At 44.8% G+C, this 17,782-nt stretch overlaps 2 protein-coding genes across 2 annotated transcripts in view; one reads left to right on the forward strand and one right to left on the reverse strand.

Moving 5' to 3' along the window:
* Positions 1–17,782, forward strand: part of MCCC2 (methylcrotonyl-CoA carboxylase subunit 2) — a 424,975-nt gene that overhangs the window by 362,069 nt on the left and 45,124 nt on the right. The window lies entirely within an intron of this gene.
* CDKN2B (cyclin dependent kinase inhibitor 2B) lies at positions 671–3,531 on the reverse strand. The gene is made up of 2 exons (XM_065744186.1): positions 3,088–3,531; positions 671–1,801 (listed from the first exon to the last, which is right to left on the reverse strand). Exons 1-2 carry the CDS (start codon positions 3,226–3,228, stop codon positions 1,523–1,525), a joined length of 420 nt encoding a protein of 139 aa, XP_065600258.1. The 5' UTR covers positions 3,229–3,531; the 3' UTR covers positions 671–1,522.

The following is a 17,782-nucleotide window of genomic DNA, read 5'->3' on the forward strand; positions in this document are numbered from 1 at the left end:
GGGCTATTAGCTCCTCATTATTACATAAAGAGAGGGGACCGGGCTGAGCTCCGCCCCGAGCCCCGTTGCGTCCCTGCCCCGTCCCACTCCGCAGCCGCACCCGGCGCTGCCCTTGCTGGCTCACGGCCGTGCACAGCGGGCGTGCAGCCTGGAGAAGGTCCGCCTGAGGTTATGTTTTCTTTTCAGACGTCTTCTACACAAATACATGTGCGTAATAAACGTCGTAGGCATTATTATACAATGCGAGTGTTTTGTATTTGTTTTAAATTTAATGTGAACTTTTTGTAGTGTCCGCGAGAGCATAAATAGTGAACACTGAAAAGCAAAAACGTATTGCACATACAAATAACCGATAAGCGCATAAATATAGGCTTGATATACCACGAAAATATTTTTATATGTACACTCACTGAGCTTTTTTTATAGGTGCACTACAAATATGAATTAAATTCATAAATGGCAAAGCTTCACATCTACGGAGTGTCAGTCTATACAAACTAATTATAAAGCCCCAATTACATGTGATTACGGTGCTATTATTATATATTCCAATAAGTTACGTATAGTAATATATTTGCTACCTTCACTTCTATTTTTACGAAGAAGGTGGAGACTATGGACGTAAATCAAAATCTTTTTCCCCTCGAACTCTCTTCGGACGCCCCGTCGAGGGTATAGAGCTGCGGCGCGGGGCCACAGCTGCCCGATCTGCCTCTCCCGCTATGCACTCCGTCCCGGTGACACGTAGCGGACGCGGACGCACATAATCCGATCGTCTCTCCCCGCTTCGGCGCGTTACTCCTTTGGGAGCGGAGTCACTGCAGTGCCGGAACTTATTGGTGTGGTTCTTTCGTTGCCAAAGGCGGCGGTTTCGGGCATCCGGGAGAAATCAGAAACACATGAAAGTCGGATTTTTAAGTTTTAGTTATGTGATGTTTTCATTTTGCAACCGTGTTGCTTTCCTTCAGAATACTGTGTAACTCGCAACAGGTCACCTGCGCGAATTCCTTCAAGCGAGGGCGGAGTCGGGCTTGCAGAGGCACAAATCGCTATTTTCTTCTTTCAGGTCCCGAGCTTGTTGACGCCGTGAGAAAAGCCGCCGATATACCACGGGCACGTGTTCCAACATGCCACAGCACCTTGCGTGGTTGGCAGGACGTGTTTACCTAAACCTTCGTTCCCCGCTGTTCCGATTTTGCAAGGGAGAGTGGCGGGCCCCGCCGCCCTGTTAGGCTCCAAAGCTGCTGGGGTAAGCCGTTTCGTGGTGATAAAGGCAGGGCTCGGCAGGGGAGCGGCAAATTTCGGACAGAGGCTTGGCAGAAAGCTCGGACACAAGGCGACGGGAGCATTTCCTTCATCTCTTCACTGTGTTCGAACTCCCGTGGGAGAGAGGAAAGGAGGGGAGGTTGCGAGCGCAGGAGAGCACAAAGACTTGTGCAAAGAGCAGCGTGCTAAAACCCACACACCCCTCTAATCCCTTCTGCATCCCGATGGGAGCTGGGTCCAGGCGCCGGGCAATGAATCAGGGGAGCGGTGCTCGCGGCAGCGCCGGCGGCTGCCGCAGGTAGCAGCCCACCGGCCCGTGCGGGCCCCCGGCCGCCACGTCGAGGGGGAGCCGGCCGCGGCCGTCGGGCAGGTCGAGGCGCGCTCCAGCGCGGTGCAGCGCAGCCAGCGTGTCCAGGAAGCCGGCGCGGGCCGCGTCGTGCGCGGGGAGGCAGCCGGTGCGAGGGTCGGGGCGGTTGGGGTCGGCGCCGCGTTGCAGCAGCAGCTCGGCCACGCGCAGGCTGCCCAGCATCATCACCTGCGGAGGGACGGAGGAACACAGTGTCAGCCGCAAGCTCTCCGCTTCGGCCTCGGAGCAGCGCGGTGGAGGCGGAGCGGCCGTCGGAGAGGCCGCCGACGAGCTCCGGAGGCTCCGCAGACAGAGAGGCCCGGAGGTAGGGCAGCGCGGCCGCGGAAAACTGCAGCAGCGCGGGTGCACGGGCGGTGTGTGAACCGCCTTTCTCCCAGCGCCATGCGTTCACCGCGCGGAGCAAACCTGTACTGCAAAAGGTGCCAAAAAAACATGTCGGAGGGCGGTCTCAGATCCGTGCCTCTGGTGAAATGCAGCACCGACATTTTGTAGGAGAGAATTTTGCAGGCAGTGCCAGCGTATCTTAAATACAGCTTCTTAGATGACCCAAGTTTCGTTTTATTTTGAAAATTTAAGAGGAAGCTGTCAAGAACGACCTGAGAAATTCAGTCGACCTTAGAAGTGTAGCTTCTGCTGTTCCCACAGCCGCTTTTTATGCGTTTACAGCTCTACTAAGAATGGGCAGACTCAGCGCTTCGAAGAGTAATGAGTGTGTCTGCTGGGCTGCCAGGCAGGGCTGTGCACTGAATGGTTCTGCTTCAAGAAATCTTTGGACAGAACACGAAAACCACTGATTCTTTCCCCCCTGAATTTAGCATGAGAACCACCGTACTATTAGTATTACTATTTTGAAAAAAAAGTGAAAAGAAACAGTAAGTGTATCAGTAGTGAAGTATAGCAGATAGTAAATCAGAAGATGCCGATTTGATGGAGAAGCCTCAATATATCATAAGAACTACCTTACTAAATTATTATTATTGTTATTATTATTGTTATTATTATTATCACTATTACTACTATTACTATTATTATTATGGAAAAAAAGAGAAAATAAATAGTACGAGTAGTAATAGTAAAGTACAGTAGATAGTAAAGCAGAAGATACCGATCGATGGTGAGGTAAGTCTCTGAAAAGGTGACTCGTTACTTGTTATTGCACATTTAATGCGAGATGAGCATTAAAGCTCTCGGTTTTGCTCATCCTATGGTTGATAACACTGAGATCCAGGGCTGCTGAAACTAAAACCTCTTTCTTGCGGCATTTGTAGACTTTCCCCTTTACATAAAGCTGACAGGAACCGTGGTGCCGCTCTGGCTCCAGCACATTTACTGGGGTACGGCCGACGACGACACTCTGTACCGGGGCTGCCTCTCCGCCCGCCGAAGAGCCATTGGCCGGGAGGCGGCCCTTAGTCCCGGTCCTCGGGTACGGAGGGCCCCTCCGGCCTCCCTACCTGGATGGGGGTCCGGCCGAAGGAGTTGACAGCGTTGGGGTCGGCCTCGCCGTCCAGCAGCTCTCTCACCCGCTGCAGATCGCCGCGGGCGGCGGCGTTTGCTAGCTCATCCGCAGCCGTGCGGGCCTCTCGCTGCTCCATGCCCCGGCCCGGCCCGGCCTCGTGTCTGCGGGCAGGGGGGCCTCGCCGCCGGCCGCAGACACTGCCCTCCCGTCCCTGGCTTCCCGAGGCTGGTGGCGACGCCGATCCGCGGAGGGAACCCAGCCCATGGGAGTGCGCGTCTCCTCCGCTCCAAGCCTGCCTCCCCGGCAGCTCTCGGGCGGCGCGATCCGTCCTCGGAGCAGCCGGCGTGGTGCCGTCGCCGGAGCCGCCTCCACCTGCGGAGCCACGGCTGCGCCCGAGCCGCCCGCCGCTTGTTTTCTCCCCGCAGTTGGCGCCGCTCCGCCCCGGCCTGTCCCGGCCTTGCCCACTCCGGTCCGGTCCAGGCGGCTCCGCCTCGCCCGGCAGCTGATGTCAGAGTCACCGCGTCTGCCCCGACGGGGCGAGGCGGCCAGGGGGCGGCGCGGCGGCGCGGCCACTGCTCCTGGCGCCCGGGTCGGCCGGGCGATTATCGCGCTCCGTGTCGCGGCTCTCTCTCTCTCTCTCTTCCTTTATTATTATTATTATTATTATTATTATTATTATTATTATTATTATTATTATTATTATTATTATTATTATTATTATTATTATTATTATTATTTTCCCTGTTTCGTATTTTTCTGTTTCTTGCCTTAAGGCAGGGGCCTCTTAACACACGCTTTACCGCCCTGAGAGTGCCTACACGTCCTCCCCGGACATTCCTCAGCACATCCCTTCTGCGTTTTCTCCCAAACTGCGAACTCTTCCGAGCTTTGCTCAGTGTTGTGGCACAGAGCAGCCATCAGGAGCGAGATGGGACTCTGACCTCTCCATCTTCTTTCCGTGCCAAGAAAGCAATCAACCAATCAAACAGGAAAAACAAAACAAAACAAAACAAAAATAAAAAATAAATCAAACGAAAGCAAGCCAACAACACGTTCTCCAAAAACAGGCGAATCCCCGTTCAACCGAGGCCCACAGAGCACACTCCAGGTCTCTTGAGCGCCGGGCTCCGTCCCCGTCCCGCAGCGAGCCGGCGGGCATGGGGAGAGGGGCGGCAGGACCACGGACAGCTCCAGAGGTCCGATAGGCGGGCCGCGCGGATCTGCGCAACGCCGCGACTCGGATCGTGTCCCGCGGACTGACGGTGTAACTGCGAGTGAGGTGTGTGCTGGTGTTACAAAGGGAACTGAAGATGTCCTGGTTCTCGCAGTGTAGAAATGTTCAGCGGAAAGAAGAGCTAAAGGAAGGAGCCCTTGCCTCCATCACTGCGAAGGGTCACGGGGGTGATCTGCTTCCTAACTGTCATGCACATGCATGACTTCATCAGATACATGGCATCTATAAGATTTTTCTCCTGGGAAGTTTGAAATCGTACTTGTGCTCTGGATTTGCATTCTGCATTTTTCAATCCTACTGCAGCAGCGCTTTTTTTACCTGCATACTTGAAACTACCACTACACACTACCAAAGCAATTACATTACTTTCGTGGCCTAATATCTTTAACAGACATAGCTGCATTATCAATAAATTTGTCCGTTTCCAGCACCAGACAGTATAGCTGTTTTCTGCCAATAAAAATACAGAAGTCTAACTAGAATGGACAATGAAAAAGGTCTATGTAAAGTAATGTTTGTTTATGGTATGAGTAGCAAGTTTCTGTAGCTGAATCAGCTTAATGCAAAATTCCACTTCTGCAGTTCCATTATTATCTCTATGTTTGGTTGTATAGTAATGAGTGAAGTTCTACTTGTGATAAAGAGCTTATTGATGTAAATAGTTGTCTTATTACATAATTGAGAACTTCTACAGATCTTGTTGATTTCTGGATGCACTGTTTTTATCTGTCTTCTTTTTCCAGTAGCAAATCTGCTATGTGAGTGTTGAGTGCCATTAAATAAGAAAATGAAGATATTTCAGATGTCTCTAGTGAAACAACAATGAAAACCAACCAACCACCCAACCACCCAAGCAACAACAACAACAAAAGAAATAAAATGGAGAATTACATATATACCACCTTACAGTGGCACCTCTCAAGCAGTGAAAGGCATACCTATGTCTTAAAAAGACAGCAAACTAATTTTAACAACAGCTGGAATGAACAGTGGTATTACTGAATTGTCTCAGTGGAAATAGGATGCTGATTTCAATCATATGTATCACCTTTTGTACTGTCACTGGTACAACACAGATGTGTACTAGTCACAGAAAAGGGTTTTTTTGATAGTGCTTCGCTGCCAGTTATATATCCATAAAGTAATGAAGAAGCCCATGTTTACTGGAATTATGTAAATATTTCATGCATTATGGGCTTTTTTCCATTTGTTTTCTTTTTCCCCTTTCATTCTTTCTTTCTCACTCTCTCATCCTTTCCCTTACCCTTTCTTCATCCCTACGTCCCTTCTTCTCTTCCTCTCTTCCTCCCCTCCTGTCTTCATTCATTCCTCTTTTACTTGTTTCTATTCTACCCCCCTCTATCCCTTTCTCCCTCTCTCTTTCCCTCCCTTCCCCTTCCCTATTTCCCTCCCCTCCCCTTCCCTTCCCTCCTCAAAATCAGGATGTTCAAGACACGTTTTAGGCGCTGACTTGCACAGAATTTGTCTTAAATTAATTTGTCCAGTCTGAGAATTTTTAAGTAAATGAAAAGCATTCAAAATTTTCCGTCCCTTTAGCCCACTCTCCTTGGTAGAGCATACTGAATGTCAATTACTAAGAGTACCATGCATGGTCTTCCCAGTATGGCTAGCAGGCTACAGGAGCTATACACTGTTCACAAGCTATCATCAAGCCCAACATGAGTCACCATGCAACATGCTCTAGATTACCATACTTTAAAAATCAAACATTTTGGTGACCATTAGCTTATCTATTAATTATATAATTTGCCAAGGCAATATTTTCAAATCTCTTGCAAAAATAAATAATAAAAAAATAAAAACAAAAATAAAGCCAAGATCTTTCTTCTACCTCATCACATAAACCCAGATACTCGGGCTACCAAAAGGCAAATAGGACTCTCTGTTACTCCCTGGAGTGCTCAGTAATTCACCAGAATAGTGAAGAAAGGTTTTGACTTTAATCTAAATGATAGATGTAAATGTTTAGCTGGAAATGAAAACAGTACACATTCCTCAAGAAGCTTCTTGCCAGATGTTGAACTTCCTTGCCTCTTGGCAAGCCCTAATCTCCCCCAAGTTTCATACAATTGCCCTCCAAACTTCACACAACTTTCCAAAATAAAGGAGATCAATGTTCTGAAAAGCAGGGCTCATCCCACCCCACCACAATGGAAAGTCACTTTACTTTCCATCTTCATTTAGTTGCTTCCAAACATCAAAAATAAATCTGCTCACTTGCTTTGCCCATTTATTTATTTATTTATTTATTTATTTATTATTTGTCTTTCAGATCTCTTTTGGATTGTGTGAAGTGCAGAAATTTGGAAATTCAGCAGGCATCTCAGGGTTTGATAAAAAGTGAGGGTTACCCTGGCTTAAGCATAAGTTTCCATGCTGCAGGAGGATGATAGAGGAGAGGAAACAGCATAATATGGAGTTCCAGCTTCTTTTTCTTCTTCATTTTTTTACTTACTTACTTATTATTATTGTTATAATTTTGTATGGATCTTTTTTTCTCTCCAAGCAGATTTAAAAAAGTGTGTATTATAGCTGCAGACTTTGCTGCTGAAACTAACTATAGACAGTGAAGAGGATAGTGAAGCACAGGAAACGTTTGACCAGAGATGTGGTGGAAACCCCTTCTCTGTAGACATTCGAAGTCAGGCAGAACCTGCCCGTTGCTGTAGTTGACATTATTTCTGTCATTAAACATCAACTTGGGCAATATTTATTTATCTGTCTATCTATCTATCTATCTATCTATCTATCTATCTATCTATCTATCTATCTATCTATCTATTTCCCACAGTAGTATAGCATGTTACGTTTATATCATGCAGCATTTTCCTATAGAATAAAATGATATAGAATAATAATACTGGCTTTCTACAGGTTAGATAAGTGAGTTAAGTAATCTTATGGAAAAGACACTGTGATGCTGGAAATCCAATAATCTGGGTAGCCATAGACTCTGTTCTGACTGCAAACTTCAGATACCTTTTTAAAAGTAGTTACTTGAATAGCCTTGTTCCTCATGCTATATAAATTACAATATGCCTCTTAACATGTCTATTTACCTTCTGTCAGACACAATAGTCACTCTATAGCTCTGTTGTCCTTCATAACATTCATCACACTGACGCTGCTTTTCCTGACTGTAAGCCACAGGTATGCTCAATATGGGGAAAAGATTACAGGTGTGGTACTCTGCACAGGTGTGTATGCTTTGTTCTTTGTGAACCAAAGCAGCTCAGGGTGACTTGCGATGCTGAGCTAATGTCGTACTGCTTCAGGGCAGGGATAGCTCCTGGTTCCCTCACTGCAACTGCTGTGCATGGAGTAGGTGTGCAGCTATGTTGTGCCTTCTGGTGCAGCAGTGTCAGCTGCCATTGGTCATACAAGTTACCACGTGCTGCTCTGTTTCTTCTGTGGGTGGCCCGTGATGGCAGCTATCAAGCACACTTGTTTGTTTTTGAGTTACACATTCACAAAGAAGGCAATTTCTTCAGAAACAAATGTTTCATGTTGCGCTGCTGCTGAAATGGCGCTAAGCCCATCTGTCATAACACCAAAGCAACATTCCTGTAGACACAGACACTTCCAAACACTTTTCAGTCCTTCATAAAATGTTATATTTCTACCTCAAGGCTTTGTGTAGGAGTGGAATGTGATTGGGAATATCTGCTTCAATTAATAAAAGAAAAGGCATCAAAGTTTACTTGCAATAATATAAAATCTGGCTTGTTGATTTTTTTTTCATTTAAGTTACTGATTGCTACTGTATTCAATGCATCTTCCAGACTTGTAAGTTCATCTTCCCATCTTGTAATGACTCTTAGCATGTATTAATTCAGTACATCTGAGTGATCAGACCCCACGCTCTTGCTGTTCCCTTAGCAACTTACAGCTGTAGAGATGCTTTTTAAGTTCCTCACCAAAAATTGTTTTGTGAAGTATAGGTTTCTGTAGCTGGTAGGATGACTGCCTGTGCAGGAGATGACTATCTGTATCACTGCCTAAGTGATGTGTATGTCTTTCTTTCTGTCACCAGGCTGGCCTCAGTCTTACTGTTTGGACATCAAAGGAATGACCATAGGCAGAAAACCCCTGATACATGGCTGTGGTGGCTGGTCAAGTGTTGTCCTAGGGCAGGGCAGCACTGGCTGTGGGCATTTCCAGATACCTGCACTGCATGCCAAGCACACAATGTCCTCTAGATGCTGTGTCAGAGGTAGCTTTTCCAGCTGCACAGTTGGATGGAGAGATTTTTTGGCTGGCAAAGTGTGATGTCATTTCCATCAACTTGGAATACTTAGGAAATTGCTCCTTGACATCTTAACTTTATCCTCTCACATCTGATTGTTCACATAACTATATGGCTTATGACAGGCTGTGACCTGTGTGCATCCCATACTTACGTACTATTAACTGAATCACTGATGCTGTTTAGAGGTGACAGCAATGAGGAGCACCACCACTTTAGATGCTGTATTAATAAATATTATCTTAATAGCTGTAACATGACTATCTGAATATCTGTTTTTCCCCTCTTCCCCTCCAAACAATGTTATAACAGTGGAAGTAGGGATAGGTCACCTGGGAAGAATATGGGGGTGCTGTCTGGATGTGCAGTCAGGAAAGACTAGGCACAGATAGAATTGACCGTATTTAGAGAGATGAAAAACATTAAGAAGGGATTATTTAGATATACTGAGTAGATGAGATGGGAAAAGTAGAGAGCAGACTCTCTGATAAATGTAAAGGAAAAGATAACAACCTCAGACATGGAGAAGGCTGGGGCACTTAACCATTTCCTCAAACCTCTCAGGTTTCTCACACTCCTTGTTTCTGAACATCTAAGCAGGAGTCAGGGGAGCAAAATTACTCCCATTCTAAGAGTAAAACAAGTCTGAGACCACCTCATGAGGCTGAATATGTACAAGTCTGTGGGGCTAGATGACATGTATCCCAGGGTTATAAAGAAACTGGCTGACATGGTTGCCAAACAGCTCTCCATCATATGTGAAAAACTGTGGCTGTCAGTTCTCTGTGGCTAGAAAGAGGGAAAAAAATCACTCCCATACTCAAGAAAGGAAAAAAGGAAGATCCTGGGAACTTCAGGCCTGTAAGCCCCATGTATGAGCCTGATAAGATCATGGAGCAAGTGCTCCTGGAAGACTAGTTAAAGCAGTGTGAGATGTGGAGGTGATCTGAGACAGCCAGGATGGCTGCAGTAAGATCAGATTGTGCCTAACCAACTGGATGGCCTTCTATGGTGGAGTGATGACACTGGTGGACTAAGGAAGGTCAGCTGATGTCGTCTATCTGAACTTGTGCAGGGCATTTGAAACAGTCCTGCACCACATCCTTATTTCAAGTTGGAGAGATATGGATTTGAAGGTTGGATAATTAGGTGGATAAAGAATTGTTCAGTTGGTATAGCCAGAGGATTGCTGTCAGTGGCTCTATGCACAGGTGAAGGCTGATCATGAATGGTGTCTTCCAGGAGTCCATCTTGGGACCGCTGCTTTTCAACATCTTTATCAGTGACAATGGGGTTGAGAATACCTTCAGCAAGTTTGCTGGTGACACCAAGCTGAGTGGTGCAGTTGACACAGCAGAAGTGAGAAATGCCATCCAAAGGGACCTGGAAATGCTTGGAAAGTGAGCACATGAGAGTACAGTGAGGTTTAATAAGACCACATGCAATTTGTTGCACTTCGGTTGAGGCTATCCCAGATATAAGTACAGACTGGGAGAAATCTCTGAGAGCAGCCCTGCAGAGAAAGTCTTGGGGGTACTGATATATGAGAAACTGGATGTGAGCTAGCAGTGTGCACTTTCAGCCCAGAAGGCCAGCAGCATGCTTAGCTGCATCAAAAGAGGGGTAGCCAGAAGAGAGAGGGAGATGATTGTCCCTCTCCACTCTTCTCCTGTGAGGGCTCATCTGGAGTATTGCATGCCCAGTACAGGAAGGATGAGTAGCTGCTGGAGTGGATCCAAACGAGGGTCACAAAGTTGATCAGAGGGTAGGAGAACCTCTCCCATAGAGAAAGATTGAGGAAGTTGGGCTTGTTTAGCCTGAAGGAGAGAAGGCTCCAGGGAGACATCAGTTGGCTTTCTAGAACTTGCAGGGAGCTTACAAGCAGGAGGGGAACAGGCTTCTTACACTATCTGATAGTGGTAGGAGAAGGAGGAATAGCTTTAAACTAAAAGAGAGTAGATTTAGATTAGATGTTAGGAGGAAATGGTTTTGCTCAGAGGGTGGTGAGGCCCTGGAACAGTTTGCCCACTTTGTGGATGCTCCATCTCTGGGGGCATTCAAGGCCACACTGAATGGGGTTGTGGGCAGCCTGATAAAGTGTCTGGAACTAGATGATCTCTAAGATCCCTCCAACCTAAGTCATTTTGTGATTCTATGATTCAACAATTTTGTGATTCTATTCATGCCAAGAGAAAGAATCTAACATACAAACATGGGGCTAAGAGGACTGTGGTGAAGTCATTGATAAGGCAACAGCAAGAAGGTAGCTCACGATGGTGGGAATAGTGTCTGCAAGAAATGAGATACTATTTCTGATATGAAAAATGTGTGAATGTAAATCATAACTGTGACTGGAAGCAGACCAAGAAGGTGCAAATGCACTTTGGGGTATTTGATCAGCTTCAGCCCCAGTGATGATTCCTCTTGTGGGGACTAATGCTCTACTTCTCTATGAGAGATGACCAGCTGCTCTGGAGCAGAATGAGACATTTCTTTACTGTTCAAACGGATTTATATATTAAAATACTTTCTGACCTTATTGAACAGCTTTCATGAGTGGCAGTGCTCATTCTAAGACCATCCACTTGCTTCAAAGCCTGATGATGACCTTCACTCGTCACTTTAATCAGTGATGGCAAACCAGGAGCCCCATCTGCACCCTGACGCCCCTTCTCTCTTTTCTATTATAGTTGCTGCTACCCGCCTGAAAGCTGCCGTCCCAGAGATGGGCGTGGATTTTGGGAGAGCCATGTGTGCCACCTTGAGGAAGCCTGGCACATTGTCTGAGCACTGCATGAGGAGGGAAGGGCTGGAGCTATCGCTAGCCTGCGGTTAGCAAATGTCCTCCACCAGCTCCAGAAAATGGAGTGCTGCTGTGTGCCTTTGTGTTCTCAAAGAATTTGCATATGGCTGGAAAAGAGGCTAAAAGCATTGTATTCCTTCCTATTCCAAGAACAGAGATAATGCTTCTATTTCCATATTTTATAGTTCTGAAATGTATTACTACAACCTACTTGGTAAGGTGTGGAAAGAAACAGCTGTGACCTGGCAAAGGCAAAACTGACCCCTCCTTGTTAGGAGCTTCAATTTTAATTTGTGCCTTTGTTTTTCAGAACCTTTGTGTTCTGACACTTCTGGTATGCACCAACTTCAGATGTGCTGACAGAAGGTTCAGGAGGCCTGTTCAGGAGAAGGCCAGGTACAGAGAAGGGGCAGGGAATGAGAGTGGCTGGAGTGAAGCTGTGGGAAAGAGGAGAAAACAGAAAAAAGTGGTGTGCACAGAGAGCAAAATAGAAGTTAGAAATTATAACAATAAAATAAAACAAACAGAAAAGACCAGAATAAAAGAGAAGAAAAAGTAAATAAATTCAACATCAATTCAATTAATAAGCTGTTGTCTTTCACCCTTGCAGCTATACTGGACTGAGGCAGACCAGCTTGCCTCATAGAAGACAGCTGTGACCCGTGTTGTTCTTGTCCTTCCTTTTAATATGACTTACTTAATTAAGACAAAAAGCAACTTGTTCAAGGTCACACGTGGACAGATGCTCTTCTACTTCAGACATCTGCATTTTCATAGTTAGACCTCACTTGCAAAGAACTGACCTCTGGACAGTTCGGTACTGATAATGAGCACATTCATCTTGGCCTTTTGAATTTCAGTTTATAGTGCTCATTTCTACCACACCCAGCTCTTCGTGAAGCTGGAAATTTTGGGATGCCAGTTGAAGCTGCCTAGATCAATGTAATGTTTATTTGCAAGACAGCTAGCAGCTCTGCAGCAAGAGGTAGAGTCACCTCACAGCCTCACTCCCCATTCCTTGTCTCCTGAAGTGTAGCAGAAAAGCTATACTCAGAGGTGGATTCTTTCAATTTCATTTGCTGTAGTGCTGATACTGAGATCCTAACAAAACTCTGGCATAATTTTAGACCCTCAAGAATGTCTGAACAACTCATGCTACAAATATTTGTTCACATAGCAGACATGTCTGACCTGCAGCCTATTCCTGCTCATGGTGTGGCCCATGCCCGCTGCTGCCACTCCATCATGGTGGCAGCTCCACTCCACCAAGCAGCCCAGCCCTGGAACATGGGGATGCTGTGCAGTGCTGACAAGTGCTGACATATACTGTGGCACTGGGCTTAATTTGCAAGGAAATCACGTTAGTTTTCAAAGATCATGACTTGAAATGACATTATCTGCAGAAACATGCTGACAGGTTCGATGTGTGTCAAGGAGTGCTTCATAAGGACAAAACAGCAGAACTAGAAGAAGTCTGTCACTTCAACAAAATGTTTTTTAAAGGTTATAATTCAGTGGAATCTGTTATAAAATCTAGTTAAGTGACAGAAAATCTGATGGCAAAAAAATTAAAACCATTTCCTGACAGGGAATTTGTTTAGCAATGTATGGAAACCACAGCAGAAAAAATGTGTACTGATAAAAAAAAGGGATTTTTCTAAAGTCAGTTAACCTCACCAGACTGTCACCAGGTGAACTGAGGAAGCAGGAAAATCTATAGAAAAAAATTTGGAGTAAAGCTGCTAATTTCAAATTATATGCTTGGATGATAGACAAGTGAGATCACATGGCATGTGCCGGACAACCAGAGGATCAGGACTAGCTAGCATGGGTTCATGAAATGGAGGTCCTACTTGACCAGTGTGATCTCCTCCTATGATTGAGTGACCTGTCTTGTGGGTGAGGGAAAGGCTGTTGACTATGTTGACTATGTTGTAGTCTTCCTAACATAGCAAAGCCTTCAACACTGTCTCCTACAGTATTATCCTGGAGAATCTGGCAGCCCGTGGCTTGGACAGATACCTTCTTTGCTGAGTAAAGAACTGGCTGGATGACCAGGCCCATACTGTGGTGAATGGAGTTAAATCCAGTTGTCGACCAGTCATGAGTGATGTTCCCCAGGGGCTGGTATTGGGTCCTGTCTTCTTCAATAACTTATTAATGACCCGGATAAGAGCACAGAGTACACTCTCTAAGTTTGCAGATGACACCAAGTTGGGAAGAAGTGTCGATCTGCTGGAGGGTAGCAAGGACCTTCAGAGTGATCTGTAAAGGTTGGATAGCTGGGCTAAGGCCAATGGGATGAAATTCAACAAGACCAAGTGGCAGTTCCTGCACTTAGGCCACAAAAACCCAGGAAGCACTACAGGCTTGGAGCAGGCTGGCTGGAAGACTGTGCAGAGAAAATAGACCTGGGGATATTGGTCAATGCTCAGTTGAACATGAACCAGCAGTGTGCCCAGGTGGCCGCAAAGGAGATTCAGGTTGGATATTAGGAAATATTTCTTCTCTAAGAGAATGTACAAATGCTGGAATGGTTTGTACAGGGAGATGGTAGAGCCACCAACCTTGAAGGTGTTCAAGAAGTGTTTAGATGTTGAACTGAAGGACATGGTTTAGTGGGGAAATACTGGTAGTAGGTGGGCAGTTGGACTGGATGGTCTTTTCCAACCTTGGTGATTCTATGATTCTGTGAAGGTACTGATGCTACAAATATGGCTCTACTTACTGTTTTCATTAGTGGTATTGGTAACAAATATCCCTGAAGAAGTGGCTTCTTTGGTGCCATTGAAGGACACTACTAAGTCTCTTGATTTGTATGAAGCAGTAAAAAAGTTCATTAAAGTGATTTTCTTTTGCTTTTGTCAACATATCTTGTCTAGCTACTGATGGTGCTCTGGTGATGGTCTGTAAAAAAGAGGGACTTATAAAATTAATAGAAGGTGATGCAGTTACCACTGGTAGTTCATAACTGATGAAATATCACTGCATCAGGTATCAAGAAAATTTATGAGCGAAAGCTTTAAAGATGGATGGTGCTATGCAAATTATCAAAACTGTGAACTTCATAAAGTCTAAGGGATTGAATCTATAACAGTTCCAGGAGTTCCTTAAATGTATGGATGCTGATTATGGGGTCATAATTTGCTTTTCTGAAGAAAGATGGCTGTCAGGGTTAAAATGCTAAAAGCACTTTATGACTTACAAAGTGAAATCAAGTCCTTTATGAAATCAGAGGGAAAAATTGTGTCAGAACATGATAATTAAAAATGTCTCACAGATTCAGCATTTTTGATGGATTTGACCACTTATTTGGATGAGTTAAGCATGCATTTTCACGGCTCATCTTTCTTCACCTCATCTTTGCTATGTTTGAGACAACAGCAGTGTTAGAAATGAAACTTACTTTATGGCAAGCTCAAGTTTTGGCAAATATTTTCATTCATTTTGATACATCGGCTAACCACAGTCCTGTGAACAGTGAAAAATATGGAGGTGTGCTTTCTATTTAGCTAAATAAATTTGAGAATTTTTTTCAACATTTCCAAAAAATCATCATTTTTTGTATAATTGTGGCTCCATTTTGAGTTGACATAAATACATTACTTTCACATTTTCACATGGAAAGTATAGAGTTGCACGTCAAACTCGAAGAACAATCTGGTCATGTCTCCTTACCAGAGAAAAATATCCCTCACTTCACAGTCATGCCTTATCCATGTCATCACTTCTTGAGTACGTACATTAGTGAGAATATTGTCAAGGAGAGAGTATGTGAAGAATAGTATTTTATCCAAAATCTCTGATGAACACCTTGAGAACTCGCTAAGAATTGCAGCCATTGCCATCAAACCAGACTGATGTATTTGTTTCACAAAAGCAAGATATAACATCCAACTTGTTTTATGTTTTTGTTGCTTTTTGTTTTAGTGACTCCAATATCAGCTAGCATAAATACATTACTTGCAAATTTTCACATGGGATATATAGAGTTGCAATCAGACATTGAACTCAAAGATAAATCTGGTCATTTCTCTTTACCAGACTTTCACAAGCCCCCTACCAGAGAATAAATATCCTTTGCTTCACACTCATGCCTGATTTATGTCATCACTTTTTGGCAGTGCATACATTTGTGGACAGTATTTGTCAAGGATGAAGCACAGGAAGAGTAATATTTCACTCAAAATCTCTGATGAACACCTCCTAGAACTCACTGAGAATGGCAGCCACTGCCATCAAACCAGCCTGATGCATTATTTTCCCAGAAAAAAAGTCAAACATCCCACCAGTTTTGTTTTTGTTGCTTTCTGTTTTTGTTGTTTGTTTTAATTTAAAATGCATATAAAATTAAACTTTGTTGCTAGACAATTCCTGTTCCCTCAGTGTGGCCCAGGCAAGCCAGAAGTTTTGACAATCAAGACACAGAGCCTATACTACCAAGGAGATAATTCTGCATGACAAAGATCATGTGCACTCTGGTTTTATTTGCAAGAACCCTCAGCAATTTGCAGGCTTGAATCTTCAAGCACTGCTGCAAAGTAGAATTCACCACTGCAGTCACTTCTTGATGGGGTCAAGCCCTGGTTATCACTTATTTTAATGCACTGGCCTTGTTTATTGGCAGACCTGTCTCTGTACTGTGTGTTCAATCTGGAGGAGCAGAAAGGAGGTCAGGTCTTGCTGATTATACTGTTGCTGAGAAGTTGCTCCTTGGAGTCATGCAACACCCAAATAGCTGAAGCATGGCTGCAGTGCTCCATGATTACTGCTGCAAAATGTAGACTCTGCTGAAAGGTCAGCCAGTCATATTTGATAACTTTCCCCTAGTTTCACTGTTTCAAGTTTCTGAAGCCACGTAAGAAGATTTCTAAACAGAAGCTGCAGTGACTCAGTGGTTTTAAAGTACTAAAAATTTTCTCCACAGGACCTTGCCGTGTTGCTTACAGAATAGTATGGAGTAACATTTGAAAAAAATAACACCTGCTGCCTCTGTTTTGGAACCTTTCAGAATTTGTCTGAAATGACTAATATTAGGGGGCATCCAACCAGAGTCAGAGTGTATCTGAAATAGCTTTTCTTGGTGATGCCACTTGGTGACGTCTGTCTCACTCACAAGGGGACTCTGCCTTCTGTTAAGTGCTAGACATAATGAGATCTCTAAGTGTTTGCTGCCAACTGAGGAATGACAGTGAGTAGGAAGAACTTTGGCTGTAGGAGCTTGCTTGTTGAGAGAAGCTGGCAGAGGTGCCACCACAGGGAACAACTTATGGCTTGACTCCCATTCCATGTCACTATTTTACTCTGAGGCAAATATGAGGGTGCTTTCCCTCCTGTGGAAGAGGAGCAAACACTCTCACTTCTCTGTTTTCTTAAGATTATTTGTTTAGGTCTCTGTCCACTGAAGCCTGCTAGATCTGGCTTTTGGTAGCACCCTTGCAGCAGCAGAAGGATCTGTCTGGGATGCCACGCAGCAGCAAGGGGCCATGCAGAGCCATTGTACTTGCAGGCAGCAGTCGCTTATGGCAACACCAGCACTTCAGGACATTTCTGCCTGGCACCAGGTGGTACACAGACTGCATCCTGAGCTAGCCAGCCTGGTTACCAACGTCGGGGTGTTCTGCTAGGAACCCTACATTGCACTGCTGCAGATTCATTATTTCCCAAGCCTACATTGACCGGAAAGCATCCAGAGCAATTCCAAGACCATACAGACACTGCAGGAGTGCCTCCTGATTGTCTCCCTGCTCTTTTTCTGTTGTGATGAAACTCATTGTTTGTCTTTTCCAACCTCAGTGTTTCTATGACCTTGAGATTAGATTTTTTCATCATGTGCAGGACAAAGGGAAAAGCTCAGCCTTCCACTGCAGTGCAGAGGGTGCAGGAGAGAAGGAAATACTCAGCTTTCCACTGCAAGGAAGAGGAAAATGTGAAAATCATTGCCAACACTTTCCCAGGTATGATGAGGTATGGAGACAGGAAGAGAACAGATTCACTTCTTAGAAGACAAAAGATGAAGCCAGGAGTAAAGGAGTCATAGGCACATGAAGAGGTTGCTGTAACTTTGTATCCCCATCACCTTTGATTGAGATGTGCTGGTTGAAGTGATGATGACTATGGCAGATACAATAATACTTATATATCTGAGGCATCACACATAGGGAAAAGTGCTTCTTCAATTAACCCATTACAGGTCTTGCATCAGCAGGCAGTTTTCTATTGAGTCACTTTGATTCCAGATCTTCCTATTCTGAAACTGGCCAGTTCACTTAATTACTACCAAGCAGGCATACAGGGAACGGCATGAAATTTTGCAGTCTAGAGAAGTGTTCACTAGAAGCTGCAGTATGAGTTTGTTTTTACAGTATTTTGTCCTAACAGCATAA

This window comes from Cyrtonyx montezumae, unplaced genomic scaffold (genome assembly GCF_038088225.1).
Source record: "Cyrtonyx montezumae isolate F1298 unplaced genomic scaffold, pur_monq_1.0 scaffold_30, whole genome shotgun sequence".
Taxonomy (NCBI): domain Eukaryota; kingdom Metazoa; phylum Chordata; class Aves; order Galliformes; family Odontophoridae; genus Cyrtonyx; species Cyrtonyx montezumae.

What these genes read in the sequence shown, in the direction of transcription:
- CDKN2B (XM_065744186.1), bottom strand. Translation starts at nt 3,228, where the DNA reads ATGGAGCAGCGAGAGGCCCGCACGGCTGCGGATGAGCTAGCAAACGCC. An exon ending in TCGGCCGGACCCCCATCCAG is followed by an intron (nt 1,802 to 3,087) that starts GTAGGGAGGCCG and finishes GTCCCTCCGCAG; the next exon opens with GTGATGATGCTGGGCAGCCT.